Genomic DNA, 13,296 nt, shown 5'->3' with positions numbered 1-13,296 from the left:
CTGTAAATGTATTGCGATCATTGAGATGCAAGAGTAGTTTGATTTTTAACATTATTCTCTTAACAGACATTTACATCGATAGTCTGGCGTAATTTATTTGCTTTTGGTGTACTGTGGAGTGGGTAAAACTGTTTTTAATGGCAGGCTAGCAGTTACCGTTGACTCGTGCTAGCCTAGCACCGGCGAACTATGCAACTGGAATGACTGGCTGAAATTTTTTTTAAACTGTCTCCACTGATAAATAACACCCAGGCTAACTTGGAAATGAGGCCCGATGTCCAAAATCCTGAACCACCCCTTTAAACTATTTTTTAAATAAAGATATTGCTTCCTTTTAATTAATTCTTTATAACTGTGTTCATTGTATTTTTTGATCAAATAAATACAGCCTTGGTTTCCATAAGTTAGGATTTATTGTAATTATTCATCAAGTCATAACCTGAGTTTGACAACATTTTAGGTTTTTCATTTTTCTGTAATTTTTTTTATTTTTATTTACATAAAGAGAAATACAGACCCAAATTGAAACACTACCTCAAAAGTTACAGTTGAAAAATATATATATATATACACTCACCTAAAGGATTGTTAGGAAAACCATACTAATACTGTGTTTGACCCCCTTTCGCCTTCAGAACTGCCTTAATTCTACGTGGCATTGATTCAACAAGGTGCTGAAAGCATTCTTTAGAAATGTTGGCCCATATTGATAGGATAGCATCTTGCAGTTGATGGAGATTTGTGGGATGCACATCAGGGCACGAAGCTCCCGTTCCACCACATCCCAAAGATGCTCTATTGGGTTGAGATCTGGTGACTGTGGGGGCCATTTTAGTACAGTGAACTCATTGTCATGTTCAAGAAACCAATTTGAAATGATTCGAGCTTCGTGACATGGTGCATTATCCTGCTGGAAGTAGCCATCAGAGGATGGGTACATGGTGGCCATAAAGGGATGGACATGGTCAGAAACAATGCTCAGGTAGGCCGTGGCATTTAAACGATGCCCAATTGGCACTAAGGGGCCTAAAGTGTGCCAAGAAAACATCCCCCACACCATTACACCACCACCACCAGCCTGCACAGTGGTACCAAGGCATGATGGATCCATGTTCTCATTCTGTTTACGCCAAATTCTGACTCTACCATCTGAATGTCTCAACAGAAATCGAGACTCATCAGACCAGGCAACATTTTTCCAGTCTTCAACTGTCCAATTTTGGTAAGCTCTTGCAAAGTGTAGCCTCTTTTTCCTATTTGTAGTGGAGATGAGTGGTACCCGGTGGGGTCTTCTGCTGTTGTAGCCCATCCGCCTCAAGGTTGTGCGTGTTGTGGCTTCACAAATGCTTTGCTGCATACCTCGGTTGTAACGAGTGGTTATTTCAGTCAAAGTTGCTCTTCTATCAGCTTGAATCAGTCGGCCCATTCTCCTCTGACCTCTAGCATCAACAAGGCATTTTCGCCCACAGGACTGCCGCATACTGGATGTTTTTCCCTTTTCACACCATTATTTGTAAACCCTAGAAATGGTTGTGCGTGAAAATCCCAGTAACTGAGCAGATTGTGAAATACTCAGACCAGCCCGTCTGGCACCAACAACCATGCCACGCTCAAAATTGCTTAAATCACCTTTCTTTCCCATTCTGACATTCAGTTTGGAGTTCAGGAGATTGTCTTGACCAGGACCACACCCCTAAATGCATTGAAGCAACTGCCATGTGATTGGTTGATTAGATAATTGCATTAATGAGAAATTGAACAGGTGTTCCTAATAATCCTTTAGGTGAGTGTATATATATATTACAACAATACAACAAATTACATTAGAAGGTCACTAAACATTTTACTTCTCTGTTATTTTTTGTTAAAGGTATATAATATGCATGTTTTTTTATTTTTTTTACTACATTTGTTTAGACATTGAAACATACATTATCAATAAATTAACAGCTTCTAAAAAAATAAATGCTACTAAGACAAATACCCCAGACTGCACATTTGAATACTATTATTATCATGTTGTAAACGATGCAAGAAAATTATATACCATGATCAGTATTGAGGGTCAAATTGAAACCCACATCCTCCACATAAGCACTACTCAGTGTGCTAAAACATGTGCACTTACCACACGGCCACGACACTGGTGATATTTTAATTTTTGTGACATAAGAGTGTACACACACCAATTTTATTTTCCACATTCAGTTGCAGTAAACTCCTCTCCATGATCCTCACTTGCTCTCCCTTTTCTCCAGACCTGCTGCATCAAGCTCTCCTCATCTCTCTCAGTTGTCTTTTCTTCTCTTTTCTTTTCCAGTCATTCCATCCCTCACTTATGTTACAGGAGAGTTTTTTTTCCCACTGGCCGTCACTTCTATATTCTTTCTTTATTGTTGAAACACACACATATATATCCACTCAAACTCACTTCCACTGCTCATCCTCTGATATTAGCACAGAGAACTCTCTGGGTGTAGCATAACCTTCAGCTCCCTCAGTAGTTGATTCTTTCACTCAAATACCTTGATGCATTCTTCTGTTTTAATACCAAATTCCTTTATTGCAGGAGGAAGAGGAACATGCCTCAGAGGTACTCTAGAACATTTTAGCTTGTTTTAAGCATGTTGTGGTCGGGGAAGGCCAGGGGCACCGGTGCATGTCACCAGTTTTGTTTGAAATCTTTCAGATTGACTAGATCAGTGGTTCTCAACCAGGGGTCCAGGGCCCACTAGGGGTCCTCAGCACATTTCAAAAGGCATCACAAGTGAGTAAAAATAAAAAAACCATGTAAATCATCTCAGATTCCCTAAGAAGGGGAACAAGGCGCTGCGTCTTGGTGTTGACGCTATGGGGAACGTCATCCGCATGGGTATAATAGGCTATTCATTGGTGTAACATTCATTATTCAGTTAGCAAAGATTCATTTTGTGATATACTCACAGCGAAGTTGTCTTTTTTGTTCTTTGCTTAGTGGTAAAAAGAAAGAGAGCCGAGAGCGGCGTTTAGATGAATATCAACAAAAATGACAGCGGTGAGAAAACAGCAGAAAAGAAAGCATCTGATCATGTAGATGTTGACGTGGATTGTTTGCACGAGCTCTGCAAACGCCAAGTCTCGTCACGTTTATTTATACCACTTTATACAATATTGCTTTAAAGCCACAAATATCATTACTGTTATCTATAGGCCTACTGTAATTGAGTTTTTTAAGAAATTCATTATAAACAGAAAGATGTATGGTACAAAGTTATATGATGTCGGAGCGGTATTTGAGCAAATGTTTTTTCACGTGAGCAGTACACGAGTGGACCGTTCGCTAGGGCCATAAGCGGTTTAGCTGCACCTCACTCCAAGTAATGCATTACTTTACTTGTTACTTGAAAAAAGTAATCTGATTACGTAACTCGTGTTACATGTAATGCATTGATGATGCTATGGGTAACCAATACACACTTTATCATGCTGAAGGAATGCCTGCCTCACTAAGCTGTGTATATTCACAAACAAAGTGGGCATAGCACTAAACGACTCTGGAACTCAGCCAGAGTCGAGAGTGCGACTCTGGAGTCAAGAGTGCGTCAACCCTATGTGACTTGCAAAATGCTATATAGTTGCGCTACTCCTTAAAGCCAATATCCACAGGCGCTAGGGTAAAACTCCCAAGCTCCATAAAATATTTACAAAGGAACTCCAGGCCAGTCCAGGTATTGCACCTCAGCAATATTGCAGGAGAAGGCTCTTAGGGAGCAGCCTACAAAAGCAGCAAGTTGCTAAAACCGACCAGGAGTGGACAACTACTTGTTTTTCTAAGATGTAGTCTATCTGCATACTGCCCAAGCTACAACCTTATGTATTGCCATCCATCCAAGGGGCAGTATATGCCCCTACCACTATATCAGAAAAGGGAGGTAAACAAAAGAAAGGATATATTGCAATTTGCACGATAACTCTCATTAACCAGGCTTTATTACACAAAGAAGTCACAGCAGAGCTTAGGCCCTACTTAAAGACTTCAATTTAATTGGGAGAGAAGCGGATAAAAGAATGGGACGCTGTACAGCCTGCCCATAACTCTACTTTAAAAAACTCATACCCTGACTTGAGTTAAGGCACTCTCTAAAGACACGCTATAGCTGTCGCTTTACCCCAGTGCTACACCAAAGTATGCGACCGATTAATAAGGAGGGATGCCCCACAGGCAATATACCTCAGCATTCTTGAACACAGATCATACAAGAGACCTTTAGAAGGACCCATTCAAAGGGGAGCATAAATCCCTACTTCAAGATCCAACAATAGTTGGGCAGGGAGATAAATGATGTAGATGGAAGCTTGCCGACTGCCAACATAATTTAGTTTGACCCTGCATCAACCCTCGGACATACGATCACACTCTAACAACTCATCAAATGTATGTACGCGCCAACATGCATAACATAATCAAACACTGCACTTAGCATGACAGAGAGAGCAGTTTTGGATTTCGTAAAAAAAAAAAAAAAAAAAACCTACATAATCCCTGTGTAAATTCGGCACGGTTGCTATAACCACCACAAGCTAAAGAGGGGGTGTGATGATCTCACGAGAGGGGCCATGAATGATGATGCAAGTTCCGTATAATGTGGAATTCCACATTTCATCAAAGGGCCCACTCGCATCATAACCTCACAGCAATACGCTGGAGGAAAACTGATGAGAAATGGTAATGTCTTTCTTTCCACAAGAGGAGGTTGCATCACCTCACCGCATCCATCCTTTGTAAACCGTTACCCTCAGCACATCAAGCATTGCACTAGACCTATCAGATGATGGGCCATATTTTGTTGCGACACATGCCACTTACAGGCCGACTGCGCCTTCATCTCTCTGAACTTTCCCAACACCGCCTCGACAGAGGTGCCTAAGGGTTCAGAGGGTGAAACCGGAGCGTCAAGAAGGAAGTTTTTTTCCAAAAGTGGCTGTTTGTTTGGTGGCACAGAGGGCCAAGTCTGTCTTCAGGAGACAATCCCTGCCTCTGGTCTCTCAGCAGGAGAGAAACAACGCTTTGCCAATGAACTGCAAAGTGGTCTGTAATGGTTTAGAGGGCAAGACTGCAGCCTTCAGCGAAGATGCCTCACTCTGCTAGCCAGCGTCTCTTCTACAGGGGGTATCTTCATGTATCCATGCTCGTTCAATCCCTCAACATTTGTGTAATTTAAATGTGGAAAAGGAATGATGTGTGTTGAATTCAGCTTCTTCCATGACCTCTCCACTTCATTGTGAAGATCCGGAAGAAACAGCATTCTCTTGGAGGAGGGACGAACAAAACTCACCAGAAATCGCTCATTGAGTCTACTGTCTCTTGCGTGACCAAGTCAGGTTCAACCTGGTCATGGTGCGGGCCATTACATCCAACAGTTCCTTGTTTGTGGGGTTGACGGGAGAAGCCAAAGATTCGGCTTCCTGATCCAGCAGATCGCCCCAGCTAGCACAAGGATTGAAAAAACAAAATCCCTTCTCAAATTCCTCAGCTAGCTCGACCTGTAAAGCCCCATGATCTGAGTCTCCATTTCACCGGTGGCAGCAGCAAAACCCAAAGCACAGGGTGCAGATCATACCTGTCAACACTCCCGTATTTCACAAGCATCCCCCCCCCCCCCCCTCCCGTTTTGTTATTTCTCCCGTGAAACTAACGTAATTTGTATGGCCCAAACGTCGTTATATGAATAATCACATCAATATACACTCACCTAAAGGATTATTAGGAACACCTGTTCAATTTCTCATTAATGCGATTATCTAATCAACCAATCACATGACAGTTGCTTCAATCCATTTAGGGGTGTGGTCCTGGTCAAGACAATCTCCTGAACTCCAAACTGAATGTCAGAATGGGAAAGAAAGGTGATTTAAGCAATTCTGAGTATTTCACAATCTGCTCAGTTAGTGGGATTTTCACGCACAACCATTTCTAGGGTTTACACAGAATGGTGTGAAAAGGGAAAAGCATCCAGTATGCAGCAGTCCTGTGGGCGAAAATGCCTTGTTGATGCTAGAGGTCAGAGGAGAATGGGCCGACTGATAGAAGAGCAACTTTGACTGAAATAACCACTCGTTACAACCGAGGTATGCAGCAAAGCATTTGTGAAGCCACAACACGCACAACCTTGAGGCGGATGGGCTACAACAGCAGAAGACCCCACCGGGTACCACTCATCTCCACTACAAATTGGAAAAAGAGGCTACAATTTGCAAGAGCTCACCAAAATCGGACAGTTGAAGACTGAAAAAATGTTGGCTGGTCTGATGAGTCTCGATTTCTGTTGAGACATTCAGATGGTAGAGTCAGAATTTGGCGTAAACAGAATGAGAACATGGATCCATCATGCCTTGTTACCACTGTGCAGGCTGGTGGTGGTGGTGTAATGGTGTGGGGGGTGTTTTCTTGGCACACTTTAGGCCCCTTAGTGCCAATTGGGCATTGTTTAAATGCCACAGCCTACCTGAGCATTGTTTCTGACCATGTCCATCCCTTTATGGCCACCATGTACCCTCTGATGGCTACTTCCAGCAGGGTAATGCACCATGTCACAAAGCTCGAATCATTTCAAATTGGTTTCTTGAACATGACAATGAGTTCACTGTACTAAAATGGCCCCCACAGTCACCAGATCTCAACCCAATAGAGCATCTTTGGGATGTGGTGGAACGGGAGCTTCGTGCCCTGGATGTGCATCCCACAAATCTCCATCAACTGCAAGATGCTATCCTATCAATATGGGCCAACATTTCTAAAGAATGCTTTCAGCACCTTGTTGAATCAATGCCACGTAGAATTAAGGCAGTTCTGAAGGCGAAAGGGGGTCAAATACAGTATTAGTATGGTGTTGCTAATAATCCTTTAGGTGCAATGATGTTTTCGTCAATGATGACGATAACGAAATTATTTCGTTGACGCACTTTTTTTTATAACGATAACGCGACGATGACTAGCTAAAAATGGCTCTAAGGTGACTAAAACATGACGAGACGTTTTCGAGTTTTCGTTGACGAGACGAGACGGAACGAAAATGATAATAAGTCTGACGTTCACAATGCATGTCATTTCTGCCTGTTTTGCGTGCAATCTGTCTATTGAGCTAAAAAAAAAAAAGTATCAGCAATGCTGCCGTTTCCTATCCTTGTTTTGGGTAACGTTACGCGCAGCACCCGGCCGCCGCGCGCGCACCAGATTCAACACAACAGCAACACAGGTTTTATCGTTAGTCAAGTCAATGGAGTCGGACAAAAACTACGATAAAACCTGTTGGAAAGCATCTTTTGCAGCGATTGTTGTGTGAGCATATCAGTGAACATCCCTGACCACTCGATGAGTTGAAGTGCAAGTTGTAGATCATAAGTATTTGTTCCTCAATAGCATATATTTTGGGCACGTTGTTCATTGCACTTTAGCAATTTCTCAAATAAAGCCACAATTGCCAAAGTAAGAATGTTTTTATTCCTGGCTTTTGTGGAGTAAAACAGTGATTCCACTGTTACCACTTTATCTGTGTGTAATGTTGTATAGCTCAATTTTTTTTTGCTGTTTAAACTTTAAACCATTCCTTTATTACTGTGATTACTGGTGAAGATAGCATTTTATATTCATGGAAAAACTATAACTTGCAATATGGGGATAAAAGGTTTCTGCCCAAAGTGACAATGAAGTACAGCTTTGGCAATGGCAGCACTGCATCTCCATCAATGAGAAAGTCTAGTTTATTATGCAAAGGTTTTAAGGTTAGCTGTTGTTTTATGAATTGCAACACTTGCTACAACCTGTCAAACCTAAGCCCATTTCCAATACTTTTTAACCTAAATGAATTTGATTTGTTAAAGACTACTTTTTTTTCTTTTCTTTTCTTTTTTTTTTTACTAAAATTTTTTTGTGTTTTCGTCGACTAAAACTTGACTAAAACTATTAAGTTTATAAGTGACTAAAATGTGACTAAAACTTAAAAGCATTTTCGTCTAAAAGACTAAGACTAAAACTAAAAGGGCTGCCAAAAACAACACTGTTTAGGTGAGTGTATTATTCCAAGGTTCTCCAGTTTCATACAGATCTTGTATGAAACCATCCTACTTGCGCAATCAACACATCATACAAATTTCAACGCATTTGTAAGTTCAACCTGGCAACCTACAACCCAGTTGCGCTGTCGATATCTGTGGGAAGTTGAATAAGCGTCACTGGTAGAAATGGGAGGAGAAGACTCAGTGGCAAATATTTAACGCAATTAACGCAGCATCCGTTTTTTCTGTCATCCTTTGGCTGGCGTTACATTATATGATGCTCTCTTATTCATGCAAATGCTTTTAAACCATTCAAGCCAAGACAAATTAAGCGCCAGAATCGAGTTCTCTTTTGGCTTGAAGTTGACCGAACACTAACACACGCAATTATGCCAAAATGTCCGTTTTGTCGAGTATCCTCATAAGAGCAGACTGATCAGTCTTAAATTAGTTAAAGTCTTCTCTGTCAGCAGCGGCTGGTTTTAAAGGGACAGCAGCCAATAAAGCTTTCCGTCAGTAAAGTTTATCAAAGAACAAAGGGACCAGAGAAAAACACTCACTGCTCTTGACTAAAGAACTTTTGTAACTGGATTAATTTATATATAATTAAAAATGTAAGCAGTGCAAACTGTTTGATAACTTTATTCAATTTCTGTATATTTCCTACCTTTTAGACAAATGTTTAAAATATACTGTCTTTATGTTGTTTTACGTTCGTTTGGAACTCGTTCAACTGTGAAATTATTACTATAAAATATATATAAAAAAGATTAGGTTTTTTAAATGGTGATTCACTGTGATTAATCACAGAATAAAATGTGTAATTAATCTAGTTAATTGTGGTGGTGATGGCGCAGTGGATAAGACACATGCCTTTGGTGTGAGAGACCTGGGTTCGAATCCACTGTGAGACACCAATGTGTTCCTGAGCAAGACACTTAACCCCTAGTTGCTCCAGAGGCGTGCGACCTCTGACATATATAGCAATTGTAAGTCGCTTTGGATAAAAGCGTCAGCAAAATGTAAATGTAATTTTTTGCAATCGATAAAAATTACTAAAAAAGAAACATGAATAAGTCTTATCATGGGGATCATGGGTGTCTTCAGGTGTCATAAAACAAGGACAGGGAGGCACACACTTTCTAAATTTATGAATTTGCTGCTTTTTTCTACATAGTTTCATCTTTGTTACAACGCGCTACGAACAAATGGCTCCTGAAGACAAAAAAGTTGATGACGTGTAATTCAGGTGTTCTTTTATAATCACTGGCGGTCCGTGTGTGACGCCATGGACTGCCGGGAGTGGGGATCTTCAAATATTGTCTTTGAGTCAGAAAGGGTGAGAACTACTGGTCTAGACACTTGCATCTGAAAAAGTTTTGCCTTTACATTTGTGTCATTGAATTGCTTGATTATTTTCTTACTGTTGCAGAGTTTAAAGCTGCTGCAAGCGATTCCCTTTTGGAGTATCACACTCATGTGTCCCTGTTTGCAATGTCCCTGTTATTTGACAGGAGTCAGTGTACCAGTGGTGTGCGGCAGGGCGGGGCCGAGAGCCGTGGGTGCGGAGCAAGGCCAGTGACGAGGCCTCTGCTCCCACAGCTCTCAGCCCCGCTGCTTCACTCCACAGTGCCCTAAATAGTTTGTTTCTTGTTTGTTCTGCTCATATGTCACTCTTTTATAGCTCAGGAGTGTTCTCACATTTCTTTAAAATATAAAACGTGGCTCAGAAATTTCAGAAAATTAGGAATTCAAAAGTGAACTTGGCCAACATCGCTTATACCAGCTTCATCTTGATCAAACAAGTTTTATATTTTTATTGAACACTTTAACAGTTTAACATGTTTGCAATTGTTGGGTCAGTGTGTTTAATAAAGACAAAAATAATTTATTCTAGGTGTTTTGTTTAATCAGACTTTGTTTTTTATTAGACGTACTAACTAACATATCTATGAACCTTGTTTTGTCACCTTTATTTGTTACAGTATTGTAACATATAATTAGTTATCAGATCTTTGTTAATTTTCTCATCAGATCTTTGTAATTTATTAATTTAGTTTGTTTTAATGCTATGGGAACACCCTCCAGGTGTGACAATTGTCTAAAGCCTTTATATAATCATGCCAATTGTTTTGCTAATGGCACTTGCATCATCCATCACCTGTGGTTGACATTCAGATGGGAACAAAATGCAGTGAATGGTGTTTTGGTGTGGAGTACAAAATGCTGTGAAAAATGTTCTGTTATCTCAGCATTGGGTCTGAGTGTATTTACAATGTCATAACTCCTGAGTTAGAGAGAATGTTAAAAAGGCTTTGAAGTTGAACGGCAGCCTATAGGCCACACAATGCAAGTCTGAAGGGAATATTACAAGTTTAGAACAACTTAGGCTCAGTCAACAACATCCAAGACCCTTCTGCTTTTAAACGCTGGAATGCCTTGCTTCTTAGATTTCTATTCTAATAAGAGCCAGGCTGTACAAAACTGATCAATAAAACAGAATAATAATGATTAAATATGAAAAATAGAACAGGATTACGAGCAAACACATTATACAGGAGGCATTTATAGCACATCTAGGAACAATATGTTGTTAACTGTGTGATTGCTGTCATCCACAGGAAGACTAGTGTTCTGAAACTGAGGATTTTGGACCTGGATTTTCCCACACAGGTAATACATGTGTTTCTTTTGTCTTCTCTGCCACTTGGTGGCGCTGTAGGATACCATTTGCTTCAGTTAAAAACAACACAAGTGTCCAGGACTAAAGATATGTGTGTGCCTGGTGAACCAAAGACAGTTGATTTCTTAAAAGAAAGATCCTGCCAGAAATGACACACATGTTTATTTTATCTTAAATCATATTGGCTTAAATAGACTTGCTGTGTTTGTTGCATTTGTTTATAAGCATGTTTAAAATATATCGTTGATATTTAATTACCTCACAGTTTTAAAGTCATGAGGGAATTTGTATCCTTTATCTTTTAGGATAAAAGAGTTCATTGTACTATGAAAAGATACTGTGACTTTCATAGGTTAAATACTAAGCATGCCTGGTTTCACAGACAGGGTTAGACTAAGCCAGGATTAAGCCTTAGTTCATTTAGGACATTTAAGTAGCTTTTATAAACGTGTCTTGGAGTAAAACATTACTGGTGTAGTAATATTGCTTTCAAGTTGCTTTCAGTTAAACCAGCTCAAACATGTATTTTAGTCTGGGACTATTTTAAGCCTCGTCTGTGAAAAGGGGGGATTAACTCATACAATTCAGTGTTCAGAAACTTGGCTCTCCCTGTCACAGTGACTAACATCAGCAGGATAGGGGATTGTGTTTCTTCTGGTGTATAACACCCAGAAATTCTATTGACAAAAGACCCGTCAAAGTTAATCAAAGTACTGCTGTTCATTTCACATGGAAAGAGTTTCTTAATTCTAAGTAGAAGGTGAAATCTAAAAGAGAAAAACTTAAAAAAAAAAAAACCTTTACTAATGTTACAAAAGGACCCCATAAATAGTAATATACAGTTATTTACCAATATAGGGATAATTTACATGTAGCCAGTCATTGTCTAAAAATAAAGCACAACAGGGTGATCTGACACAAAGCAAAGGGATTTATTTTGTGATTATGCATTACCGGCTAGTTGTACATCATCCCACTTATTAATATGTAATATTACAACTGTATCAGTAATATTTATTTGAGTTAAGGTCTTACTGTCTTGAGTCGCAAGGTGGCACCAAATGTAACTTCCAGTATGAAAAGAAAGAGACCACGGAGTGGCATTGCTGTCAGATGGTCAAACACAGTTATGGGAGAAATGAACTTTTGTCAAATACGTTTTAATCCAAATTAAATCTGATACTTAACAATTAATTCATTATTTTCTCATTATAATTATCACTCATTGAATTGTGATAAAATACTATTTATTTATTCAATATAAATTATATTATTTATTATTATATACATTTTTACAAAATAAAAAGATTGTACAAAATACAAATGACCAAAAATACATTTACAGTAATGCCCTTATAATGAATACCTATAGCAGGCAAAAGTGAGATGAACCATTCATATGGTATCATAAAGTCAAGAATGACATATTAAATACTTTTGCACAAATGTGATGAAAATTAATAAGATGCAATATGACAAGTAGAAAACTAAAAAATCTTGTAAACAACAGTTTCGACGTCACATTGGGATACACTGTGATTTGAGACAGCATTAATACTTGCTGATCAATTTAATTGCTCACATAAACTTGTGAAATATTTAATTTGATGCCACTGTTCACTCCAGTATTGTATTGGTCATTATATATTATTTAATAGGTCAGTGAATAAATGCATGGATCAGCATTTGAATGTTAAGCATGGTCAAGTCAATTCATCTTTATTTATATGGCACTTTATTCAATACAGATTGTTTCAGCTTTACAGTGATAACAGGAAAATTATGATTCAGTGATACAAACAGTTAAATTCTGCTGTAAAGCAAATCCAAAAAGACAATAGTAAACAGCCATTATTCAGCTGAAGTCAGTTCAGTGTTGATTCAGTTTGGTTTAATAACTGTGTAAAGTTCATTAATTATGAAATGAGCTCATTTAATCTATAAAGCAGCTCAGTTCAGTTCTCACCCAATAGTGTCAGTGCAGTCAAATCAATAATATTGTTGAATATTAAGTGTCCCCAACTAAGAAAGCCAAAGGCTACAGTGGCAAAGAACCCAAACTCCATCAGCTGACAGGAATGGTGAGAAAAGAAATGAACCAACATGGTGTGATTATGATTCCAGATTGTGGATTGGTATCATTCAGAATATCAGAATATTGTTGGTCTGGAATTAATCTTGTTGCATTGAGGGTCCAGGGTGGTTCTAACCTGCAATAAAATAACCTTATTTTAGTAAATGAAAAGCACATCGGCTTAAGAGCGCCGGCACATTTGTGTGCATATTGTTTTGTGGTCTCATAGGTACAGATACAGTAGATACATCTGAGAGCTGTGCGGGAGAGGATATTGCTGCTGTCACTCTCGGACACACTCAGCAAAACATACAAAATGACGCACACTAATGAAATGAAAACTAAAATTGGAGATGTTTCCTAATTATTAGAAGATGCACCCTGCCGCAAGCTATTTCATAAAGAGGAGGGGACAAAATTGGCCGTGGCAAAAAAGTTGTGGGTCCATTTCTTGGTCCCCAAATAACGCCTGTGCTTTAAACTCTCTCTTATTTTAAGCATCAAT

The 13,296-nt window shown here is 39.2% G+C and overlaps 1 protein-coding gene across 14 annotated transcripts in view; it reads left to right on the top strand.

Moving 5' to 3' along the window:
• Positions 1–13,296, top strand: part of sh3bgr (SH3 domain binding glutamate-rich protein) — a 45,053-nt gene that overhangs the window by 29,337 nt on the left and 2,420 nt on the right. For all 14 annotated transcript variants that reach the window (XM_056241604.1, XM_056241610.1, XM_056241612.1 and 11 more), the window contains 2 exons: positions 2,570–2,593; positions 10,656–10,707. In XM_056241604.1, the coding sequence (XP_056097579.1) occupies positions 2,570–2,593; positions 10,656–10,664 (33 nt within the window). In that variant the 3' untranslated portion in view covers positions 10,665–10,707. The remainder of the gene's footprint in view (positions 1–2,569; positions 2,594–10,655; positions 10,708–13,296) is intronic.

This window comes from Rhinichthys klamathensis, unplaced genomic scaffold (genome assembly GCF_029890125.1).
Source record: "Rhinichthys klamathensis goyatoka isolate OS25496 unplaced genomic scaffold, OSU_Roscu_1.1 h1tg000657l_1, whole genome shotgun sequence".
Taxonomy (NCBI): Eukaryota; Metazoa; Chordata; class Actinopteri; order Cypriniformes; family Leuciscidae; genus Rhinichthys; species Rhinichthys klamathensis.
The sequence above is the reverse complement of the archived record's forward strand: the minus strand, read 5'-3'. Positions and strand labels throughout refer to the sequence as shown.